The sequence below is a fragment of the Rattus rattus genome, chromosome 9 (genome assembly GCF_011064425.1).
Source record: "Rattus rattus isolate New Zealand chromosome 9, Rrattus_CSIRO_v1, whole genome shotgun sequence".
Classification (NCBI taxonomy): domain Eukaryota; kingdom Metazoa; phylum Chordata; class Mammalia; order Rodentia; family Muridae; genus Rattus; species Rattus rattus.
This window is the reverse complement of record NC_046162.1, coordinates 64,390,139-64,415,031: the sequence shown is the minus strand read 5'-3', so window position 1 is coordinate 64,415,031 and position 24,893 is coordinate 64,390,139. Positions and strand designations below refer to the sequence as shown.

General features: G+C 45.8%; 1 protein-coding gene across 1 annotated transcript in view; it reads left to right on the top strand.

Annotated features, from left to right (window-relative positions):
• Window positions 1-2,734: 2,734 nt before the first annotated feature.
• Rptor (regulatory associated protein of MTOR complex 1) overlaps window positions 2,735-24,893 on the top strand; it is a 293,401-nt gene continuing 271,242 nt past the window's right edge. The window contains exon 1 of the mRNA XM_032914128.1: window positions 2,735-3,802. Coding sequence (XP_032770019.1) covers window positions 3,641-3,802 — 162 coding nt within the window. The 5' untranslated portion in view covers window positions 2,735-3,640. The remainder of the gene's footprint in view (window positions 3,803-24,893) is intronic.

The window sequence follows — 24,893 nt, the reverse complement described above, 5'->3', positions numbered from 1 at the left end:
CATAAGCCACAATACCTACTCATGTGCTGTGGTTTTTTTTTTTGTTCTGCATGTGCATTGTGTGTAGTGTGCATGCCTATGGTGTGTGTGATATGTCTTTGTGTGTGTGTGTGTGTGTGTGTGGTATGTGTGTATGGATGGTATGTGTGTTGTATATGTGTGGTGTATCTGGTGTGTGGTATATGTGCTACATGTGTATGTACATGTGTACAGTGTGTGTGTGGGATGAAGCTCAGCCCTTGGAAGAGACGTTGGAGAGAGAATTATCTCCTGTCCATAGCTCTGACTACCTTTATGCTCTCATTAAGGTTCCCTGTGTTAAAAAAGTACAAACTCCAAATCTCTCTTCTCACATCCCATGATTAAGGGGTCTAGGGCAGTGTGTACCGTTGCTACCTGAACTCTTTTTATTTATTTATTTTTTGTGTTTTGTTTTTTTGAGACAGGTTTTCTCTGGCTCCTGGACTCACTTTGTAGACCAGGCTTGCCTTGAACCCACAGAGATCTGCCTGCTTCTGTCTCCCATGCCTGGCTCCTCTTTCTTATTTTTGTATGTAAGCTCACTCACATGTGCTATGTGTGTGTGAGTACATGTGTGAGTAGGCCAGAGGTTAGCCTCAGGTGTTGGTCCTAAATATATATGCCCATCTTGATTTTTTTCTTTCTTTTCTTTTCTTTTTTTTTTTTTTTTTGGTTTTTTTTTTTTTTGTAGCTGGGAACCGAACCCAGGGCCTTGTGCTTGCTAGGCAAACGCTACCACTGAGCTAAATCCCCAACGCCTTGATTTTCTTTTTTAATGATTTATGTGTGCATCTGTGTGTGTTGCATACGTGTGGATATATGTGTGTGTGGACACCCACAGTAGCCAGAAGCGGGTGTCAGATGCTCTGGAGCTGGAGTTAAAAGTGTTTGTCAGAAAAAAAAAAAAAAAGTGTTTGTCAGATGAGCTAGGGTTCTAGTCACATCCTGTTTATTTTTATATAGGGTTTCTTACAAGATTGAAACTTGCTAATTTGGATAGGCATGCCTGTTTGTGTGTGTGTGTGTAAATGTTTACATGTGTGAGTACAAGTGCGTGCATGTCACAGCACACATGTGGAAGTCAGAGGACAACCTTGGTATCAGTGCTTGCCTTCCAGCTTGGTACCACGGTCTCCTGTTATTCGCCACTTCATATGTTAGGTTCACTGGCCTTCCCGTTTCCGGGACATCTCTGAATACCAAGGTTGGAGGAATTACCATGTGGGGACGGCACCTGTGGGCATCAGAACTACAAAATAAAGTAGAGGGACAAGGTGGAAGCAGGAGATGCTGGGATTTCTTCTAGACATCCCGGAAGTCCTGAAGCCCCTGCTGGTGGTGATGGGGAGGGGCTGGTGGTGATGGGGACACTATTTTGGAGCACTGCTCCGAGACTAGGAGGATAATGGGCTCTGTGTGATACTGTAACCACAGGAACTCTTGGGATGATAACTGAACAGAGAACTACAGGAAACACTTCCCACATGCTGGTGAGAGAGATGCAGCCTGAACTCTCCGGCTGAAAGCAGCTCAGATGCTACTAGGATTGTGGTAGGGACTGCCACTTTATGTCCAACTCTCTATCTACTCTGAGGAACACATCTTTGGAAGGCTAATCCAGGCTTTAGTGGTAAGGCATACCGTTGGTAGACTACATTAGAGTGGTGGGACCAGTCAGAGTTCACTCTCAGTGGTGGCCTGCTATGTCTTGGCATCTTGTTTGTTTGTTGTTTTTGTTTTTCAAGGCAGGGTTTCTCTGTGTAGCCCTGGTTCTCATGGAACTACTAGCTTTGTAGACCAGGTTGGCCTCCAACTAAGAGATCTTCCTGCCTCTGCCTCCGGAGTAATGAGATTAAACACTGGGCCCACCTTTCAACCCTGTTCTTAAAGGGGATTTTTTTTTTCCTTTAAAGACAGGGTCTTATTTTGTAGCTTAGGCTGGCCTGGGCATCTTCACAAGCTAATTTTATCCTTTCAGTAATATTCTTTAATATTATTATCCAAACTTTATGGTTCAGGAACCTAAGGCTGAGAAAATACAGCTTGAAATTAGTAACACTGACTCTAACAGAGATTCCTCCAACACCAAAACTGAAGATGGGCTCCTTCGTCTGCCTGAAATCTAGCTAAAGGTTAAGAGTGTCTCACTAGCACCCTGGTTATGAAAGGCTGGCACATGTTACGTTTACTTTATATTCCCACTGCACCAAAGCAGTTCTCAGGGTGTGTCAATAACTGAGATTTACTGAATTGAAACAGAGAAGTAAGGCAGGGCAGGAGGCTTGCTTCCGTGGGCACACAGCAGCAGCCTTAGTCGTTTGCACATGAAGCTGTAGCAAAATAAGAGTATAATACTCAGGAAATAAGGTAGATCAGACAAAAATAATTCGTAATTGATGAAATCTTTCCCTTTTTAAAAGTGGGAATATTAAAAACAAAGCCCTGATAGTGTTATGTGTCTAATATCAACAACAGTCCTTTCTGAGGTTTTTTTAAATAGCACCTTTTAAAATCAGGACGAAACAAAGTGATTTTTTTTTCCTTTAATATCAAGGCACGCAGCTTTGTTTGTAGTAGCGAAAAACTTTTAAAAAATAACTGAACGGACATGGTTTCAATCGCAGGATTGATTTTGTAACACGTCTACTTTACTAGTGGAGATCAACTAAGGAGAAAGGACTTGGTAACCCGGGTAACGGCGTGGGGGAGGGGAGGACGGAACGCCGAATTCTCCGCCCTAGCCTGGGTAGAGCGGTGAGAACGCTTGAAGAGGTTTGGCTTATTGGACACACCGTAGACAGCGGTGCATGCTGGGCCTTGGTAATATGGCGTCCTCCTTGATGTGCTGATGAGAGGAGTTTTCACTGTGGCTCCAGAGCAGAGGGCAAAACTCCCCTGACCTAATAAGTCCAGTATTCCTGTGTGGTCCGCTGGCCCGTGTCGCGCGTGTATCAGGACTCGTTCCCGGGCAGGAGAGAGCCACGAAGCCGAAGGCCAGCACCCGCCAGGCCGCGCGGACCCAGGGCTGAGGAGCCGACTGCGGACGGGCACGATGGGCCGGTCCTGGCTCAGGTTGCAGCCCCTCAGGCGAGTGCGGGACCCGCAGGGCTGAGAGCCGCTGGAGGAGCCCCGAAGCCCCCTGAGCGCGATCCCCTGACGCCTCAGCCGAGCCAGCGCAATCAGAGAACCCGCACTGCGAGCGGGACGGCCTGCCTGCCCTGGGATCCACTGAGGCGTTGGAGGCCGAGAGCAGGGTCATCCCCGGGCCTGAAGTCTCTCCCGCCTCTGACAGTCCGGCTTGCAGTCCTCCAGACGACCTCCTGGGCCGCGGGTGGCTTGCGACTGGGCGCGAGTGTCGGCGCAGCTCCTGGGGCTGCGGGGTTGGTTACCCCCGACTCTTCACCCCACCCCGCCCCCTCCGACTTCCCGCTCAGAGTTCGAGATAAAGATCTCCGAGTTTTTACCTGAATAAGGATCTTCGAGCACTCTGCCACCATCTCTATTCCCAACTTCCCGCTTTCCTGTATTTCCTTTTACCAGTTCTGGTACACACTAGTTTTTAAGGCTGGAGGTTCTCGAGCGCTTGCTGCCAAGGACTCCCCCTCCCCCTCCCCCCCTGATGGAGTCGGAGATGCTGCAGTCGCCTCTAATGGGACTTGGGGAGGAAGATGAGGCAGACCTTACAGATTGGAACTTGCCTTTGGCGTTTATGAAAAAGAGACATTGTGAGAAAATTGAAGGCTCCAAATCTTTAGCGCAGAGCTGGAGAATGAAGGATCGGGTAAGTAGATTCTCATGGCGCCTTTTTGAGTTCATAGTTTTCCAACTAAGAATGTTCTGAGCAAGAACAGCCTCTCCTAGAAGAATGCTGGTATTTTGAAGCCACATGTTGCACGTTAATTAAAAACCAAAAGTTATTCCAGACTCTGGTTTTGGTTGAAAGTGGGTAGGGCTAGTCGCTACTCACTGGGTAGTGTTAATTCAAACGAGTTTTAATTCAGAGGGGGGAAAAAGCAAATTAGGAACTGTTGTTCCACAGATATTTATGTGCCTTTTAATATACTTAGTAGCATTTAGAGAAAAGACAATTTTGGAAATAACACTTAACGTCGTGCTTAGTCTATTTTTGTAGTCTGCTTTTTTTTTTTTTTTTTTTCTCAAATAACCAGGTTGAAGTACAGGTGTCTGGTACAGTATGTTGGGAAACGATTACTTGAAATGTTTAGCCAATAACAAATTAAGGCAAAGTTATTTTAAAGTTGCAGCAAGTTTCATCCCAGTCCTTTGAACATCTTCCCTGGGAGGCTGACTCCCCTAGTATGTGACTTCTGGTCACTGTAACCTGGAGATATTTCCTCAGTGGGAAATTTGGGAGCATGGGGTATGATGGGTTGGAACCTGGGTTCAGGTTTTAGGCCGTTCTCCTGCTGGTGGAGTGTCATGAGCAGTTGTAGCAAAGAAAACAGCCAGATGTAGCGGTCAGTTCCTGATCTAGCAAAAGGGGAGTACTGTCTCTTGTCTGCACACTCATCCTGTGAGTGCTTAGTTGTTTTCTCCTTCCTGACTTTGTACATTTGTGTGAACTTTTCAGTATAAAAGAGGAAGTTGGTGTTATAATGTGTCATTTGTTATAGTTGATATGCTTTTACTTGAGACAGTTGTTTTAAAAAGGTGTATATTGATGAATACTCAATGTAGTTCTAGCAGGGACCAGTGTTTCAGTTTGGGTAAATTTTACAAGGCTATCAATTTTTGTTGCTGTTGTTGTTGTTTGAGACAGGGTTTCTCTGTAACATCCCTGGCTGTCAATCTGTAGACTAGGTTGGCCTTGAACTCAGAGATCTGCCTGCCTCTGCCTACTGAGTGCTGGGATTAAAGTTATGAAAATTTCCTTCAGTGAAAAGCAGTTTAGGTTGGGCAAGGTCAGTCAGTCCTGTAATCCCAACACTCTGGAGCTTAAAGCAGGAGAATCACAAGTCAAGGCCAGCCTGGACTACAAAGTGCAGACCCTGTCTTAAACAAGAAGAATAGAAGCAATATAAGTAATAGAACTGATGGTTGAGAGAGACTGTATAATGTCTGTTTTATAGACATGTCTAGTACTAACAAAATAACATGTTTTCTTTTTGGTTGTAATGTTTATATAAAGCAACTCTCTCCCCCTCCCCCTCCCCCCTCCCCCAGTCCTATTTTGTCCAGTTCTTATTTAAATTTTTTTTTTCTCCTTTTGAATGTGGTTCCTTTTTTTTTTTTTTTTTTTTTTTTTTTCGGAGCTGGGGACTGAACCCAGAATGTGGTTCCTTTTGCTATCCAAACCTGTACTCAAACTATTGAAATCACATCAATGGATATCTTTTTAACTTTTAATTTAAAACGTTTCTCTCTTTGGAGACAGGGCTTTATGTAGTGCAGGCCAGCTTGGTGTGTAGTCAGAATGGCCTTGGCCTGGTTCATCCACCTCCCAAGTGTTAGGATTACAGATGTGCACCACTGTATCCACCTCTAAATGGTCCTAGGGACCACACTCAGAGTTCGTGCATGCTAAGCAACACCATACATCTCCAGCCTTATTATTAAAGTGTTTTTTTCCCCCCTTTTTCTTCTAATCCTTCCTTTTTGCTGGGAGATGGTGTCACACACCTTTAGTCCCAGTGCTTGGGAGGCAGAGGCAGGCGGATCTCTGTGAGTTTGATTGAGGTCATTCTGGTCTACAGAGTAAGTTCCAGGACAGTCAGGGTCACACAGAAGAAACCCTTCCTGTGGGGTGAGGTGAGTGGAAGAAAAATAAAAAATGGAAGTTCTCAGAATCTTAGTAACCCCTGATTTGCTATTTAGAAAATCGGGGAACAAAGTTTGCTGCCTCTTGTTGAGTTGTTCAATGAAGAAGAAAATCACTTAACATCTTCAGTAAGTTTGTGAGACTTTCTTGTCTCTGAGTCTCTGTAGACTCTCTTTCTCAGGTAGCTTTCGAGGGACCCTCTGGGCACACCTTTCCTGAGTGGAGACTGCAGAATCAAATGATGACAAGAGTGAAGGGTAGCACGAATGAATGAAACTGGCCAGATTTCAGATGAGTGATTCAAGTGCAGACAAATGCTGCAGGTTATGTGACTCAGTATCTGACAGCTTTTCTGGGAGGATGTGCAGGCCACAGCAGGGGATGAAGCAACTGAACCTTAGTGAGCTCTCCTGCACGCTCTCTTTGGGAAAGTAGAGAGTTTCTGTTTGGGGAGGGTGGTGGTGGTGGTGGTGGTGGTGGTGATGGTGGTGATGATAATGATGTGAGACAGGGTTTCTCTGTATATTCCCAGGGGAAGGATTTGGCCAGTTAATTCTCCATGTGTGACCTGGCAGTGATGGCTGTCACTCTAGCAAGTCCTAGTCTCTCCCACTGTGTGGGGGTGGCCTTCTGCGAGCCTGGTCTTGCATTTTCCTAAGAATGAGTGCAGCTCTGTGTGCTTTAATTAATTAATTTTTTATTTTGTTTTTTGAGACAGGTTTTACTATGTATATACCTGGCTGACCTGGAACTCACTTTGTAGACCAGGCTGGCTTCAAACTCCCAAGTACTGGGATTGAAGACATGTGCTACTATCATGCAGCATATTAACTTATTTTTAAAATGTATTTTATTTATAATTACTTATTAGTGTTCTATCTAGTATTCTTGTTACCGATTTCTAAAATTGCGTCACCAGAGTTGACTGACAACTCTCAGGAGGTTTTCGCCATCCAGCCACAGTGCATGCCCACCCTCAGTTCCAGTTCTGGTTCTTGTACCCCTTGTTTTCACTCAGATGTGTTTTCTAAGTGCCTGTTAACATGTTTTAAAAAAGATTTATTTTTATTTCATGTATATGAGTACATGGTAGCTGTCTTCAGACACACCAGAAGAGGGCATCAGATCCCATTACAGATGGTTGTGAGCGACCATGTGGTTGCTGGGAATTGAACTTAGGACCTCTGGAAGAGCAGTCAGTGCTTTTAATTGCTGGGCTGTCTCTCCAGCCCACCTTTTAACATTTTAATTACTAAGTTGCTTTTAGTTAGATTGTCTTTTGATTATTTCTACGTATGGGGAATGATGCATGTATGTATCAGTATTGGGGAATACAGTTGTCCAGTGACTAGACACACATAGGAATTAGAGTACAACATAGATTATTCATGGGCTGATGGCAGAGGAGGTGTGCACCCATCTCCCCCATCTGTGTTTTCCTGCTGTACTTAACAGTTCTTACAGCATTCTTTTTCCCACTGGAAAGTGGGCAGGTAGGGCCCCTTGGTCTCAGATGGGTCTTTTGCCTGTGTGTATGTGGGTGGAGCCCGGGAAGTCTGAGAACTGGTGTCTTGAGAGAGGTACCAGGGAGTGTGAGTGTGTGAGGAGTGTGTGTTCATGGCCAGCCTGGGCTACACAAATGAGTGATTGGATTTCAAGTCAGCTGGATTCTGAGTGAGATCTTTCCTTTAAGAAAAGGAAAGGAAAAGCAGTTGCCATGCTGTGTGTGTAGACAATCGATAGACACACCATCTAATGTACCTGGGACTCTTGATAGATACACTGCTGTCTAACGTATGTGTGTTGGGCCATTAGTATGTAGATGTATGTCTTTGGAGTGGCCGGAGTACATCCTGGTTCCTGGTGGTTCCCTCTGCCTCACCTTGTATCCTCCCCAGAGCACTCCGGTTAGGCTCTGTTTCACCACACGGGGGCTGCTGTGTGTGCTCATCCTGTGTTATGAATCCAAAGGTCAAATGTCCTTTTCCATCCTCCACTCGTTTGACCGCTCAGCGTTGGATGCAGCTGGCCCCTCTGTGCAGTTCTTCACTTGCCTTGGGTCCTCAGGAAGCTTGAGTGTCCTTGCTGATTGCTGTTGGCTGCTTCTCAGACTCCTTTGCTGCTTGGCACCTAGGTGGGGAGTGCCCAGGGTTATGGCTTGTTGTGAACTAATCTTGTCTGATTTGTGGTTTCAGTTCTGTCACATGCCAGTGACACTCACGGCTTGTTTTGTCTTTAGTTCTGACCTCCCTGAGCTTGCCATCTCTGATGCCATTGACTGCTCTGTCTTGGTCACAGTGTTCATCAGCACTTAGCCAGCACAGAAGCTGCAAGTGCACAGTCTACTTCTCTCTCTTTCAGTTGCATGAGTAGGACCTGAGAATCACCTCCCAGTGTGTCCTCACCAGACTACCCTTCTTGGTCTTCTGCCCAGTCTGGCAGCCATATTATGTCTTGTCTGCATGATGACAGTTGTGTGCTGACTGGTTTCCCAGCATCCTTGTGCCCATTCTGCCCTGACTCTTGGCATGCACAGTGGTCAAGGGACCTTCAGAGGCAGAGGCTTTGCTGCTTCCTTCCTGATGCTTTGTGTTGGGTTCTGAAATGGCAGAGCAGTACAACACAGCTTCTTAAAATCTCTGTGAACCTGCTTCATTGCTTCTTCAGTGGCGATGCTTGGGGTATACTCCCTCTGATCTTTGACCCTTCCTTGTTCTCAGATTTTAGTCATCTTCCCAGAGAGGCCTCTGGGCTGCTCAGTCTGAAGCAGCAACCCGGGCACTCATTGCTATTTGGGGTCTCCATTTATCTGATATTCTCCACACTCCTTCAATCAGATAAAAACAGACTTTGATCATAAAGCAGAGAGTTAGTTTGTGAGCAGTGCTAGGCACATATTAGGGACCCAACAGAATGTCCTAGTTTACCAAGAACTTCCACATAGATCTCTCTCTTAAGACTCAACAGCATTGAAAGTTACCTAGGGATCATTACCTCCATGGTGAGGACCCTGGAACCTTAAGTAAATGCCTTATTGATGCCTTAGGGTTTCTATTGCTGTGAACAGACACCATGACCAAGGCAACTCTTATAAAGGGCAATATTTAATTGGGGCTGGCTCACAGGTTCAGAGGTTCAGTTCATTATCATCATGGTGGGAAGTATGGCAGCATCCAGGCAGGCATGGTGCAGGAGCTGAGAGTTCTACATATTCTTCCAAAGGAAGCCAGGAGCAGACTGTCTCCATGAAGTTAGGAGGAGGTTCTCAAAGCCCACCTCCACATTGACACACTTCCTCTAACAAGGCCACACCTCCTCCAATAAGGCCACACTTCCTATTAGTGCCACTCCCTGGGCCAAGCATCTTCAAACCACCACAAGTGACATGTCAGCAATGAAAGGAAGAGGTCTGAAAAACAGAGTCCTCGTTTTACAAAAGCAAGGCTGCACCATATCACACTGTCTCAAAGAAAACATCCCTATTCAGGTTTCATGGCAGGTCCTAACGAGACACTGAGGGCAGCTTGGTGCTGCTGATGTCATAGATCTTTCCTCCCTGCTGATGGCTGGCGCTGGTGGTGCAGGAGAGGAGGAGGAAGAGGAGGAGGTGGAGGAGGAGGAGGAGGAGGAGGAGGAGGTCGAGACTGTGCCATCCTAGCATGGGACAGTCGGAGGCCATGTCTGTTAGAATTCTTTGTCAAGCAGAGAAATCTGGTCTTACTTGAGAAGGTCTTTGGTGAAGCAGGGGATGTGATTAAATTTTAGTTCTTGAGCCTGTGCCTTTGTGTGTTAACCTTTTTTTTTTTTGGAGAGGGTTTCTTGGTGTACCCCTGGCTGCCCTGGCTCTGTAGGGAGATCTGCCTGCCTCTGCCTTCCTGGCACTGGGCTTAAAGTCATTCACCACCACCACCCAACCGTTAACTCTTATGCTTTGTACTAGATCAGTGGCTACTTAGAGGAGAGGCCAAGTGGCCATAGTGGAGCGTGGCTGGCGGCGTGTGGAGATGGCTGTGTGGATGACCAGGTGGAGATGGACCCTATGTCCAAAAAAGGAGGGGCCCAGTGGCCATGTGTGTGTGTAGTCTGTGGCTATAAGGGGTACTGGTAGCCAGGTGGTTGGTGGCTCTTTAGGAGTGGCCTATTGGCTGTGGGCTGTCAGCTGTCAGTGGTGAGTGAACAGAGACAGCTCAACCTGTCACTTCAAGTAGCCTAAGGACTTTCTCTAACCTCGACTCAGGCTAGACTTGGATTTGTGGCTTCCATGCTGAAAAAAATTTCATTGAAAAGAATTTTGGGATTAGACAGTATGATGGAGTAGAGTTGATCTTACTGAATAGATCTTAATGTAAGTTTAAGCATGGAGTTAAGATAAAGAGGAGCTCAGGAAAAAGTGAGGTACACCTGAGAACATGGCCACGCCTCTCAAAGAAGAGTTGGGGAAAGGCAGTCATCCTCAGGTGAGGTATGTCGGAGTCACAATGCATTGTTAGCAGCAGCCATCCACCATGGTGGCTCTCAGGTTATCTCCCTTGGAGATGTTTTAGTAGAATTGGTCTGATATGGCAATACCAGGTGTTGTTAGGCTTACACAAGGAACGCAGTTTGTATCCTTCCCTTGGAAGTGGGATTTCTGATAAGATTCCTAGAAAATTGCAGGTTTTTATAGCTGGGAAGGGAGAAGGGCTGCAAGGAGTTAATTATGCTGAAATTCTTTCTAGTAGGAGACTTCAGCCAGATTCCTGAATGAGGATTCCCTTTCCCTTTCTCATGTCCCCAAGACTTTTTCTGTCTTTCAGGTCTGTCTTTGTGGTGGGGAATGTAGCTCCCCTCCTCCCTCATGTTGGGGAGGGGCCAGCTACTGAGTCTGTGAACACTGCCTCAAGGGAAGGCTGACAGGATCTTTTTGGGCATTAGGTCTGGGTGTGTACACACACACACACACACACACACACACACACACACACACACACACATTCTTGAAGATGAACCAAGTGAGCTGCCATTTTAAGGAAAATATCTGATAGTGTTTGCTGCCAGGGATGAGATTGGAGCTTTCAAATGAAGATTCCAATTTAGAAACCTCTGGGCAGTTGACAGATCCTGATCCTCACAGACTTCTCTGACAAGAGCACGATGGGAACATTTGGATGGCTTGTTTTTATTTTTTTAATATTTGGCTACTGTAGAATAGAGTGTGTCCATATTTGAAACGTATTATTATCTGGTGGACCAATAAGCCAGTAGCACTTGAGTGTGGGGTGTTGTGTGAAGTGTCTTCACAGCCACAGAGACTGTAGTGTTCAGAGGGAGTCAACACTTCAGAGTGCCACTTAGTGAGCCGATGTTTGCTCGCTCCTGGAGTGTTTGGATTCTCCTGCCCTTCTGGCTGTAGGTCTTCTTCTGGGAAAGATGTTGACACACGTTTTAGAATGCGTCTGTCCTCTCTGAAGCTGCATTGTAAAGAGACTTACAAGGATGTAGAACACAACCACTTGTCCCACCAGCAGTTTTGAAAATGTACTTATTTTTCATAGAAATGTTACTTGTTTGAATAAATAATGAGCTTATAATAACTTTTAAATTGGTTCATAATATATTACATTTTAAAATGCTTTGCCCTTTAATATAGAAAGTGTTGATAAATGTAACTCATTAAAAAAATGTCTTTGGGGACTCAGGGGCTCTTAAAGCCTAAAGGGGGCTGCTGGCAAAAGTCTGAGAAGTGTGGTCAAGAGGAGAGCTGGGGAGGTCAGGTGATGACTCATCTGACAGTAGAGGGATTCACCAGAAGAGTACCTAGCCTGTGCTACTCATTCTAATATCATGTTTGTCTTTTTTCTCTCTTTCTATGTATGTATGTATGTATGTATGTATGTATGTATGTATGTATGTATGTATGTATGTATCTATTGTCTGTCTGTCTATCTATCTATCTATCTATCTATCTATCTATCTATCTATCTATCTATCTATCTTTCAAGACAGGGTTTCACTGACTGTCCTGGAACTCACTCTGTAGACCAGGCTGGCCTCAAATGCAGAGATCTACCTGATCTGCTGCCCAGCTATCATTCTAGCATCTTCATACAAGGAACATTTGGGGTCCTTTGGCATCTGAATTGGAGCTGAGGTGTGCCTGTGAAACATATGTGCTTGAGCAGTTACTGCCTGGCATATAGTGAACACTACGGCCTCTTTCAGTGGCTGTAGGCTTACCTGCTTTCATGTGTGTGCGTGTGCATGTGCGTGTGCATGTGCATGTGAGTGTTACACAGCAGAGTTTACTCGTTCAGGAAGATCTTGTTCTGTGAGGAGAGCCTAGGCGGCCTTTGTGTGCAGGAGGAACTGTTGGCTGTCTTGAGTCACTCAGAAGGGTTGAGTGTTCACTTGAGCTGTATTCTGCCCTCTGGGCTTTGCTGCCTGTGCTAGAAAAGCAGCTAGTTCTGACACACTGCTGTGTGTCAGTGATGACACCGTAGGTGAGAGTGATGCTGTTGCCAGGATTCCATATCAGATACGTCACCTGTACTGAGTCCTGTGTATGAAACAGGAACCTTTCACACTGACCACCATTGAATTCAGCTGCTCTTACCTGGAGCTGGGGAATGTCAAACCCAGATCTGTGGCTGAGGGTGGGAATAAAGGACTCAGGAGGGCGACAGCGGGGGTGAAGGGCCCTGTGGGGGACTAGTGATAAACCAGGTGAGACTGAGAGCTGAGTCCTTATGGGTGGAAAATGAAGTAATTACAGCAGAGTGGAGGAGCCTGACTTCAGCTAACCCAAGGACGGTAGAGTCCAGGAGTCTGTCTGTGCTGCTGTCTACAGTTGGTCCTCTCTTCTTGGCCCTAGAAGCTCATGAGATTGCCCCAAGTGTCTCATGTGAGTCTCAGGAGTCAGAGTATCATCCACTGGAGTTAAAAAAAGTCTGCTTAAAAAAAGTGCTGTGCTTATTTTCAACAGCGTGATGTGAAAGAGTCCCAAAATGGGTTGAAGCATTTCCTCCTCATTATCACCTGGTCCAGTTCTGAACCAGAGGACAGGAGGACAGCATGCGGCTCCCATGTGGACGAAGAGCCCCAGGCTGTCCACCCGCCCTCCTCCTCTCCCAGACATTAGGAAGGGTTTTGTTGGCAGTGATACTTGTTTCAGTAGAGCAAAAAATTGTCATCTTTTAAAAGTCGAAATAATTAAGTGGAAATGCCATTTTAGTAACTATTTGGCACTGTATGTTAATGCTGTAACATGTTCTTAAGCCTTGAACCTGCCAGGAGCTGGGTGGTGTGACTGCTGAGAACTCCTTTAGAGTTGGAAGAGGAAGCAGCTCACAGGAGGCCCTTGTTAGCAGGGTTAATTTTACCCAGACATCAGCACCTCTTTCAGATGGGTCGCTGTTCTCAGCTAATGGCATTTTGTATTTTCTAGAGAAGTCCACAATGAGTGAACTTGTATATTCTTACATCAGACTCTGGGCTGTTACTTCTTTTCCCTTGTACCTAGGGGTTCTGCTCACCTGTGGGCACATACTTGGTGCCCTGCGTCATTGAAGGGCCGGTTGGTAGTGCCGTCTGCTTTACTCTATGTGTGTCCTAAGAACAGGGATGCTCTTGTGTAACTGTAGTGTAGTTGCAAAACTCAGGACATTAGTAACAGATATTTAAATGCTACCATGTGATGGCTTCAGTGACAGTGGCCTTTGTAGCCTTCTATGTTTTATGGTCCCCAGTTGGTGGACCAGTTTGGAAAGCATTAGGAGGTGTGGCCTTGCCAGAGGAGGTGTGGCCCTGAAGTGGGCTAAGTTGTCCTGGTCTTGGTATTCTATGACAGCAGTAGAAAGTAAGTAGTACATAGCATGCACTCACAGTTCACCTCCAGATGTCTCTGGCTTGTTCCAGGATTTACTTTTATTAGCAATTTATGCCCCTCCCCTCTCCAGGCAAGTTTACAGAGTGAGGGAGTTCAAGACTGCATCTCTTTTTCTTTCTTTTTTTTTTTTTTTTTTTTTTTTTTTTTCGGAGCTGGGGACCGAACCCAGGGCCTGCTTCCTAGGTAAAGCGCTCTCTGAGCTAAATCCCCATCTTTTTCTTTTCTTGTCTGCCTGTCTGTCCGTCCATCCATCTGTCCGTCTTTTTTAAACTGTGTTAAGATTTTAGCTATGTCTAGACACACAGTGCCGTTAAGAACTTCTACATTGTTATGTGTGATCAACTTTAATTACTGTAGTAAACATCTGAAACAGTAATTTAGGGAAGAGAAAGGATTTCTTTTGGCTCATGGCTCTGACCTCTCAGGCTGACATCCACAGCACCCTTGTTCTGAGGCTGTGACAGGACAGCAGCACATGGCTGGAACACACATTGCAGGCAAATTCCTTCCCTTCTAGTCCACGAAGTGAGGGCATAGGGTCTGAGGTCTGCTACCCTGCAAGTACAAGGCCGTACCCCCACTAAGCAGAAGAGCTCTCATTACGTTCTTCCCAAAGCACCACGTGGAGGACCAAGTCTTTAACAGGCGAGCTTGGAAGGCCCTGAGGATCCAAACCTCGGTGTTGTGCAGTCTCCAACACCCACCTCAGGCGGTTTGTTCCTCTCTGCAGCTGACAGCAGTGCTGATTGATGACTTCAGTTCTTGGAACCTCTGCTGGTCTCTCCCTCTGTGCACTTGTCTTTACTGTTGTGTGCCCAGGCTGGTTACTCCAGCTATCCTCCTGCTTCTCCAGCCTCAGGCCCCTGAGGACAAACTGTGTCTGCCCGTGCCTTGGCTGCTGCGCTGTCTGTCTGTGAACTTGTGGACTGTGTGACATTTCTAAAGACTGCATTTTAGTGTCTTCACTTTGTCCATGTCTCCTTGTGTTTAACATGAGACTCCGTGTTTGGGTGGAGGTGAGCCTTTCTCTGAGCACATGGTAGAGGCTGATGGTGTTGCTCTGCCTTGCTTGTCTCACATTGTTCCTTTGCTGCTTTTCTGACCAGTGCAGAGCCTTCTTTCCTCGCCTGCACAGCAGCAGGTTCTGTCCTCACCCTGCTCAGTCTTGGAAGCTCCCTTCTTTTCCTAGGGCCCTGGTTTCTGTTAGAATGGAATTTAGAAGCCAAGAGCTAGGTGTTGGGTGTGTAAATAGAGGTCTGTGTCTGCCGGTGTTTATTTTATATCGACCACTATGACTGCTCAGATACCTCCTATGCTCCTCAGTACCTCAGAGTACAGTCTGCCTTTCCTGCTACTAGTGAGGAGCTGGCTCCTGGCTGCCATTCATCATTTGCCTAGATCTAGAGTGGAGAGTCTGGAAGACCCCAGCAAGCTTATTCAGGAGGACAGTCCATATACTCAGGAGGACAGTCCTTGAGAGCATACTCAGGACAGTCCATATACTCAAGAACATATACTCAAGAGGACATATACTCAGGAGGACATATACTCAGGAGGACAGTCCATATACTTAGTAGGACATATGCTCAGGTGTACATATACTCAGGAGCTGCTCTTACCATGTGTCTAGGTTAGAGGTTGACATTGATGCCCACTATTGCTCTTTGCCTTGTCTTTTGAGACAGGCTCTCTCAGAACCTGGAGTTCACTGATTGGCTTGGCTGGGCACGGAGCTCCTAGGATTTAACTGTCTGCCTTCCTAGGCTGAGGTTCCAAGTATGTAGCCACACCTTGCTTATTTATGTGGGTTCGGGGGTCTGAATTCAGGCCTCAGGCTTGTGAGGAAAGTGCTTGTTTTATTTACTGAACTGACTTAGGCTATTGGCCTTGTTTTTTGAGCAAACACATACAGTGGAACACATAAATTAGAACTATAAGCTTATGCTATTAAAACATGAGTATAGAAGTTGGTCAGAATTTATGAGAAGTCATCGTTTATAAACACGCTGTACCATTTCCATATTCCATGTGGCCTCGAGCCTAGCACTGTGTGGCCTTGAGGACCATCTACCTTCTTCGAGATGTCCCTAGAAGGGCATGCTCATCATAAACCAGGTAGAAGCCCAGAGCTTGTGTTCTTCACCTGCTGCTGAGTGACATGATAGTGACAGCAGCACCCTGCACCCTGGGCATTTGAATGGGGCTGACCTATTGTGTGGGAGTCTGCCCTGTCCTGTGTTGGCTGTAGGTGGCTCTAGGGTAAGAGGAGAATCTGTGCTTAGGCAGAATGGCTAGGGGTGCTGTGCAGAAAAGTGGCAGTAAGTTCTCACACAGTTGACATTTAGAATGCTCAATTCAGCTCATCTCGTCAAGAGCCTTCTGTGTACTAGGATGCCATCCTGGAAGCTGAGGCTGGTACTGACCTCTAGATGCTACAATTGGGTCTGGCTAGATTTGGTTTTTTGTTTTCTCACCCTGATTGCTGGGCTCATTGATAACCCTTTACAACAATTCCTTTAATAACAAAAAAAAAACAAGAAACAAACAAACAAACAACAACAACAACAACAACAACAATGAAAACAGAGTCCAAGACCTTATTGCCAAGTTCCAGAGTTTTGGTTCCATTCATAGTCTTTGAGCCTCTCTCTCCTTGGCTTCACTGGGGACGGTGATGAGGTAATGTCCATGTGGTCAGTGGCTGTGTAAGTTAGCTTTCTCATCACGGTGACCAAATAGCTGAAAAAGCAACTGAAGGAGGCAAAGTTCTATTTTGGCTCACAGGTTGAAGGCACACACCAGTTCGAGGGCACAGTCATAGTGGGGAGGGCATGGCTGCTAAGTGGGAGGCGGCTGGTCCATTGTCTCCAGTCAGGGACAGAGAGACTGAAGGTGTTTCTGTTTTCTTTCTGACTCATAGGACAGTGCTGTACACAATCAAAACTGGTCTTTTCCCAATAAAACCTCTCTAACCCCTCATGTATACTCATAGAAGAGTGTCCCCTGCTGATTCCAGATCCAGTCAAATTGGCGGTGGTGATGTGTTGCTGTGTCTGCGCCATGCTATAGCTGGGGAGCCCATGGTGGGCTTGGAGCTCACTTAATTCCCTTGGCCCAAATCCCTAGGACATTGGGTCTTGCTGAGCCGGGCTGCAGTTAGCTCCTTGTTAGTGAATCTGTGGCATAAGCTCCACTGTGTCTGTGTGATAGATACAGTAGGGCTGTGCTAATGTCAGCCCTTCCTAGCTTCCAGTAGCAAACTGCTTGGTAATCTGTTTATTACTGGGAGTTAATGATAATTTTTACTTAGTTACATATTTGAGACAGTTCAGTCAGATTGTCTCTGATAGGGAAGAATTTTATGCCAAGTAGATTATAGTTGATTCTGTGGATGATTTTCCTTTATTAGGCGACGTATGTATAGAGATGTATTTTGAAAGTAGTATGGATGCTTTCATAAGTGGAATGACTTGATGCAATTGTCTTAATACAATTGCGAGCAATTTTAAAGTCGAGGAGGAATGAGCTTAAGAACCCCTGGCCTTTGTAGGACTGTCTACCATAGCACTCCTCCTCTGCACTTGTTCTTTGATGAATTCCAATAACCCGTTGCAGAGAAGGCATGATGTGACCACAGAGCAGTGCTGCAGACAGGAAGGGATGTATGTCCCATATGCTGTCACAGGAGTCCCCACAGCAGGCTGTTAGCTAAATCAAACGACTCAGAAGAGACTGATGCACTGCTTCTATTTGGGCCTCTTAGGAGGTGTGTTTGCCTATGGAGGAGTGTGTGGACAGATAGGTGGGTAGGATGGGAGATGGAGGTGAGAGAATAGTAGGTATGGTGTTTTTGTTTATGTTTTCCTGTAATGGAAGTTTGTTTTGTTTTGTTTTGTCTTTAAACATAGGACAAACCCAGCAGACTTGAGTGTTCTTCCCCTCACATCCTAGCCCCCCGGGTTATCTTAACTATAGATTAGTTGTAAAAGAAAAGGTTACCTTATATCAGGTCCTCTGTTACCTCCTAACCGTCTCAGGTTTATGACACTGTATCTTTCACTTAGCCAGGTGCCCTGCTGAGGTTGTTACTGTGACACGCAGGGACCCGAGAGCTGGGAAGAGACAAGCTTCCGGGCCTCAGTCTTCTGCTGTTGATGCTGTGAATGTTTTTTGTTTTAACTGCATATGTTTTAAGCCCTACACTACTCCTGTTATTTTATTATTAAACAGTTGATTATTTTTAAACACATTTAGGAATCAGAAAGTGCTTTTTATATTTCCTGTGTAGTCCTGTGTAGTCCTGTGTAGTCCTGTGTAGTTCTGTATAGTTCTGTGTAGTCCTGTGTAGTCCTGTGTAGTCCTGTGTAGTCCTGTGTAGTTCTGTTTTCAGTTTTCTTCTCTTTGTGTAGCTGAATTTGAAGTAGCATCGTCCTTCATCTGAAGAACTTAATCTTTTGGGACTACTGCAGAAGTTGGGTCCTCCCCCAACTTCTGTTTGACTGAGAATGCCTGGATTCTGCTTTCTTCTTCTGCCTTCTCTTGCCACCTCCTCTGCTCTCTTCCCCTCTCCTCCCTCTTTCTCTCTTTTCTAATTTTTCTTTTGGTTCTTTTGAGATAGGATCTTGCTGTGTAGTCTAAACTGTCTTTGAATTCATGATCGTCTCCTGCATTAGCCTCCCAAGTACTGGGATTATATGTCCTCTGCTCCATTGTTTTTCTAATCCGTTTTTGATTGGATTAAAAGCAGCTCACATTGCTTACTATTCAGTAGATTATAGGTCTTTCTCTAAGAAGCTACAGTGGACTTCAATTTTATGTGTTTAAGTGTTTGTTTGTATGCATGTGCACCATGTGTGTCTGTGGAGGCAAAAGAGAGTGTTGAATTCCCTGGAACTGGAGTTAGAGACACTGTGAGCTGCTATCTGTGTTGATGCTGAGAACTGAGCCAGGTCCTCTGCCATGGCAGCCAGAGTTTCCAACTGCTGAGCCATCTCTGCAGCCCTGCGTTTCACTTAGTAGCTTCCAGCAATAAGGTTTACAATGGTTTGGTATACCAGACTAAAGTCATGGTTCCCAGATGAGGAGTTGCTGGTGTAGTCCATGCTCTACCTCCTCCTAGAGAGGGCCTGTATGGGGCAGTGGGCATGGTAGAAAAGGATGTCCTTTATAAAGCTGGCAGGTCAGCAGTGAAGCAGGAGTGATTGTTATTTATGCCTTACTAAGACTCAGGTCCATTCTGGGGCTGTGGTAGCTCTAAACTGGACCCTTCATCACAGTCTCGGAGTTTCAGATTTACTCGCCACCTTGTGCTTGTAACCACCCCCCCAAGGACTTGCCCATTTCACTGACCTGTTTTGTGTTAAAAGCAGGTCTGTGTAGCCTTACTTGATTTCCTCTTTAAAAATTATGAACCAACTATTTCCATTCTAATCAACATTTGTAAAAGGAACATTTGTGAACCCAGGCCCTCTTCAGGAAAGAGAATGTCTCAGTAGCCTGAGTGTCCTTGATGCATCCTGTCCTGACATCTGTTACCAACTCCATCAGGAGCAATTAGCCCTTTACTACTTCTTTGAGGAGTATGCAGCATGGGTATAGAATAGCTGTGTTTACTTTCGCTTTCCATGCACACATTACATGTGTGTATCCCAGTTCACCTGCCCTGTGCCAAATGTGAAAATTCTTGAACACTGCAGTGCATAAGGCAGAGTGGTTTGGGGGCGTTAGATACCAGATAACTGTTTTGTTCCTTTGTTTTGAAGTCTCTGCTTCAGTCTTTTGCCTATTTTTCTATTTGTGGTTTTTGATTTTTAAAGAGACTTTATGAGCATTTGTGTTTTTCTGTAGTCTTGGCAAGTAACTCTCCACACAGAGCTTGGCTCCTCTGTCTTTGTGGGTGCTTTTATATAGTCTTCAACTTTATGACGCTGTGGGCAGGTATAGATTGTTGCTTTACAGTGGGAGAACCATTTCATTCTGTGTCTCTTGAACTGCTTCCCCACTGAGAGTGGGAGGCTAGCTCTAGGCTCTCTACCAGCTTTAGAGTTTGCCTTCCCTGTTGAAGTGGTTAATACAGGTCATGTAAAGTAGGGGACTAATTTTCCTTGTGTCCTCTGATACCTGGTTGTTTCAGAACTGAAAAGTATCTTTCCCCTTCCTGAAGTGTGCTGTCACACGTGAGCAGTGTCTGTGTTACTGCAGGGGTTGGGGGATGGATGCTATGGCATGGGACTCAATAGTGATCGTGTGCAGGCAGCCCCCACCCTGGCTTTCCCTGGAAGCCTTGGGCTGTTCCTGCACTTCATGTACATTGTAGAAGAAGCACACCATGGTTAGAGGAGCAGAGCCTGTTGCATTAGGTTGCCCATGGGTCTGGAGCGGGCGCCCTGGCCCTCGTCTTGTATCCTGGTTGAATTATCAGGTCTTAGTTTTCTCTGAGTAGAGAGAGTCTCAGGCTCCTTGCTGAGGGGTTGGCTCTCTTTTATGGAAATTCACTTAGGCATTTGATACAATCTTGATAGTTTCCTGAGTTCAAATCCCAGCAACCACGTGGTGGCTCACAACTGTTTATAACTCCAGGTTTAGGCTATCTGACACCCTCACACAGATACACACAAAGACAAACCATTCATGCACATGCGTAAAAATAAGTACATTAAAGTATGTTGACTCTTTTAAAGTTTTAAAATATTTTTCAAGCTTCTACATATATCTCTCCTCACTCCTACTCTTTCTCTTCCCCCCCCATCCCCTCAATAGGTTTTAAAGCTGTTTTTCTTATTTTGCTGACATATGAGAGAGAACACTTGGCTTTGTGTGTTGTTTACTGCAGCATGATTGGCATCTCCACCTGCAGCCATCCTGTGTGTACAGCTTCTTCTCCCACGTGTGCACAGTGTGTGGAGCTGCTCGGGAGGTGAGGCGTCTGAGTGCAGGCGTGCAAGTGGTTTCTCGTAGGTTTCCAGTCCCATTATAGACCACAGAGCACATGGGGTCATCAGCTCGAACCACGCTCCCAGAACCACGCTCCCAGAACCAGATGCTACATACCAGTGTCCAGAGCATCCCTCCCTCTTTCCCATGGCTAGCCTGGGCTAGGGCCAGCCTTTTCTTTTCTTTTTCCTTTTTAATATTTATTTATTTTTACTTTATGAGTGTGTGCATACACATATGTCTGTGTACTATGTTTGTACAGTGTCCCTGTTCGCCAGAGAGGTTTCAGGTCCTTTGGGACCACAGTTACAGATGGTTTTGAGTTGTCTGACATGGATAGTGGCAGCTGGATCTGGGTCCTCTGTAGGAGCAGCTGGTTTTTAACTGCTGTGCCGTTGCTCCAGCCGCTGGGTCGAGCTTGTTGTCAGTTCCTGATCCACCGTAAGTCAGTGCTCAGGACAGCAAGGTCCCCTCCATAACTGTTTGCTAGCACTGGCCTGAGAAGCCATGTAAGTGTTCTTTATAAAAGCTTTTTTTTTAGGGGTTGGGGATTTAGCTCAGTGGTAGGCGCTTGCAGCAAGCGCAAGGCCCTGGGTTGGTCCCCAGCTCTGAAAAAAAAAGAAAAGAAAAAAAAAAAAAAAATAAAAGCTTTTTTAAATAAGTGGCTCAGGGTTAAGAGCCACAGTCACCAGGCACTCACATGGCTCACAGACATGAAGCAAAGTACAGGTAAAATACAATACTAGTAAACATTTTTACAGTGTACTTATTTGTTCATGTGTGGGGGTCAGAAGACCGCTTGCGGGAGTTGGTTTCCTCCTCTTCTCCTCACCATGTGGCTTCTAGGAGATGGACCCAGACAGGCAGGCTTAGCACAGTGGCCAGGGCCTTCTCTCCATCACCTCCCCTGGCTCTGTGGATTAGGTTTTTTTGTGTGTGTGTGTGTGTGTGTGTGTGTGTGTGTGTGTGTGTGTGTGTGAGAGAGAGAGAGAGAGAGAGAGAGAGAGAGAGAGAGAGAGAATGTGTGTGTGAGAGAATGAGTGTTTCTCTATATCCCTGGCTGTCCTGGAACTCACTTTGTAGACCAGGTTGGCCTCGAACTCAGAGATCCCCTTACCTCTGCCTCCACAGTACTGGGATTAACGGCACATACTAACAGGCTCTGCTTTTATCCCTGCTCTCAAAGGGGATTGTCTGTCTGTCTGTCTGTCTGTCTGTCTGTCTAAGACTGTCTTTGTAACCTAGGCTGGCCTGGAACTCTGATGCATTCTAGTCTCACCTCAGACTTGTGGAAATCCTGCCTTAGCCACCACCTGGCATAGGGGGTAAATTCTCAAGATGGACACTTAGTGTCAGTCAGTCTCTAGCTATCTGTTTTCTTGGTGTTCATTCTGGGAGTTGACTGCTTCATTGAATTCTTTTCATTTTCCTGCATTGATGTGGTTCTTCACTTTAGATTATTTTGCTTTTCAATTTGAATGAATGAATTAATTTGTTATTAGGAAGTATTTGGTGTTCTGTTTTTGTGGTGGGATTTCATTATGTATCCTGTGCTAGCAACAATCCCAGAATCCTCTTGCCTCAGCCCCTGGTGTGTCAGGACTATGGGTGAGCAGAGGCATGCTTATCTTGCTTTGTAATTTGTAGCATAGGTGAGATTTTCTAGGATGAGTTTTGATTCTCAGTTGCTCGTGGTTGAGGACATCTGTGATGACTACTGGGCCATCCTTGGCTAGGGGTGCCTGTGGACAGTACTGTCCTAAGGGGATGGCGCCCCCTAGTGTGAGTCGTACAGCTTGCTCTATAGTCTGGTGACATCAAAATGTATTTCATGGACTTGTGCAAGGTTAAGTCTTTAGATTCTGCACCCTCTCCTAAGGTTATTTATTTATTTTTGGTCCGTACTTCCTGCTTCCTGCTTCCTGCTTCCTGCTATGGCGGTATTCTGAGGCTGTGCCATCAGGTTACACACACTCAGAACCACCAGATCTCTTGGAATTAGAGTCTGGGTCATTTGGAAATGTTTTTTAAACCCATAACAATGCTCTTTACTTCAGATCTCTTTGGCCTGCCAACACAAGGCACCCACCAGGTTCTCTGTTGTCTTGGTTTTAGGTTGCTTATTTTTCATGCTTCATGTGTCTTTGTAAATAGCTATCAGTTCAGCCTGATGACCTGCCTGCCTGCCTGTCTCTCTGTCTCTGTGATTCAGGGTTTTTCTGTATAGCCCTGGCTGACCTGGAACTCACTTCCTAGATCAGGCTGGCCTTGAACTCAGAGATCTGCCTGCCCCTGCTTCCTGAGTGTCCGGACTAAAAATGTGTGCACCACTGCCTGGCTTGATTTTATCTTTTAATTAAAACAGTCAATCTTTTTATTTAGTTCTAAATCTGACATCTTATTTGTACTTTTAAAACATGCATTGGAAATAATCTAATCTCGTTTCTTTCCTCTTTCTGAAGTAACCCTGCCTTCTCCTGTAACAGCAGTCAAGGCAGCACAGGAGCACTGAGAACAGTTACAGAACAAGGTCCCAGAAGTAATTTCTTTTGTTTATTTCTGTCTGTGACTGGTGTATTCCCCCTACCTCCCTGACCTCCCACCTAGAGTTTTGGGTGGAATTCCTCATTTTAATGGAAAAGATTTTAGAATTTCCTCTCACAAGGGCTTGCTGACATCAGATTTATTACTCAGAAAATATCTTTATTCAGCCCTGATTCTTGAAGGATATTTTCCCTGATATTCCTTACAGGCTTATTGATACTGTCTCACTAAGGGCTTCTGTTGGTGTTAGCTAGAGATGAAGGGCCTGGCTGGCTTCACTTCTCTCCACTGCTTTCAAGAAACTCCCTGTTTTCTCAGGGTGGGTATTTCTGCCCATTTTACCTGTGAACTTAAAGGATCTTTTGAGTCTGAATTAGTGCCTTCATCAGTTAATAACAACAACAATAACTAACACTAACAACCACCCCACAAACACAAACACACCCGGGCTGGAGATGCAGCTCATTTGGCAGTGTTTGCCCTTCGAGACTGAAGTGGTGGGACCTGGTGTGGTGGTGTGCAGGAATGGAGTCAGGAGGATCGGGAGTTCAGGACCACCCCAAAATCCTAGGTAGAAGTGTGCCTCTGTCTGTCTGTGCTGTTTGTTGTCCTTCTGTTCTTTGTTGTAATGTCCCTCCATTTTCTTCTCTCAGAGTCTAAACTGCGCCTGTTGTCATCTGAGTCCCCTTCTAGATTCTGGTAATTCTCTTGTTTGTGACTGATGCACTCAGTCACTCTGTCCCAGTTTTCCAGTGTGAGGAGGGTGCAGGAGTGCACCAGCCTGTGGAGGTCGGATTTGAGTCTATGGCAGGTTTGTCGGCTGGCGTTGGGGGCTCCTGATGCGTCTGCCGACCTCCTCCCTGCACTTGTTTATCCGTGCTTTACAAGGTCGAACTGTGTGGTTTTCTCTGGCTTCATACTCAGAGATCCACCTACTTCTGCCTCAAGTGCTGTGACTAAGGGCATGGCCACTACACACAGCTCACTGTTTCTTCTTACTCCTTTTTTTTTAAAAATAAATTTATTATGTTTACAGTGTTCTGCCTGCATCTGCATGTGTGCCTGCAGGCCAGAAGAGGGCATCGGATCCCATTACAGATGGTTGTGAGCCACCATGTGGTTGCTGGGAATTTAACTCAGGACCTCTGGAAGAGCAGACAGTGATCTTAACCTCTGAGCCATCTCTCTAGCGCACTCCTTTATTCCTGAGAAGGAGGGTATCTGCTTCTACGTGGAGTCCTTGTTTTCTTCCACAGGTAGTTTGGGTCACTGTCATAGCCATTGTTCTGTTGCTGTGAAGAGACACCATGACCAAAGCCAGCTCTTATAAAGAAAGCACTAACTTGGGAGCTTGCTTAGACGTTTGGTCCATTGTCATGCTGTGGGAAGCATGGCAGCATGCAGGCAGGCATGGTGGAAGAGGAGTAGCTCGGAGCTTCACATTCTGATCCATAAGCAGGAAGGAGTAGAGTGAGAGACTGGGCCTGGCACCCACTGCCAGTGACATACTTCCTCCAACAAGGCCACACCTTCTAATCCTTCGAACCCTAAAAGTTTGAAAAATAGTTCCACTCCCTGGTGACTAAGCATTCAAATATATGAGCCTGTACGGGCCATTCTCCCTCAGACCACCACAGTCACGTTAATCCTAGCTCATGGCATGAGGGTTCCTGGGTCATCTAGAGACGGAACCTGGCTTGTGGAAACACAGGTGGTTGCAGAGGGCCTCGTGGTGTTTGTCCCTTGTCAGCC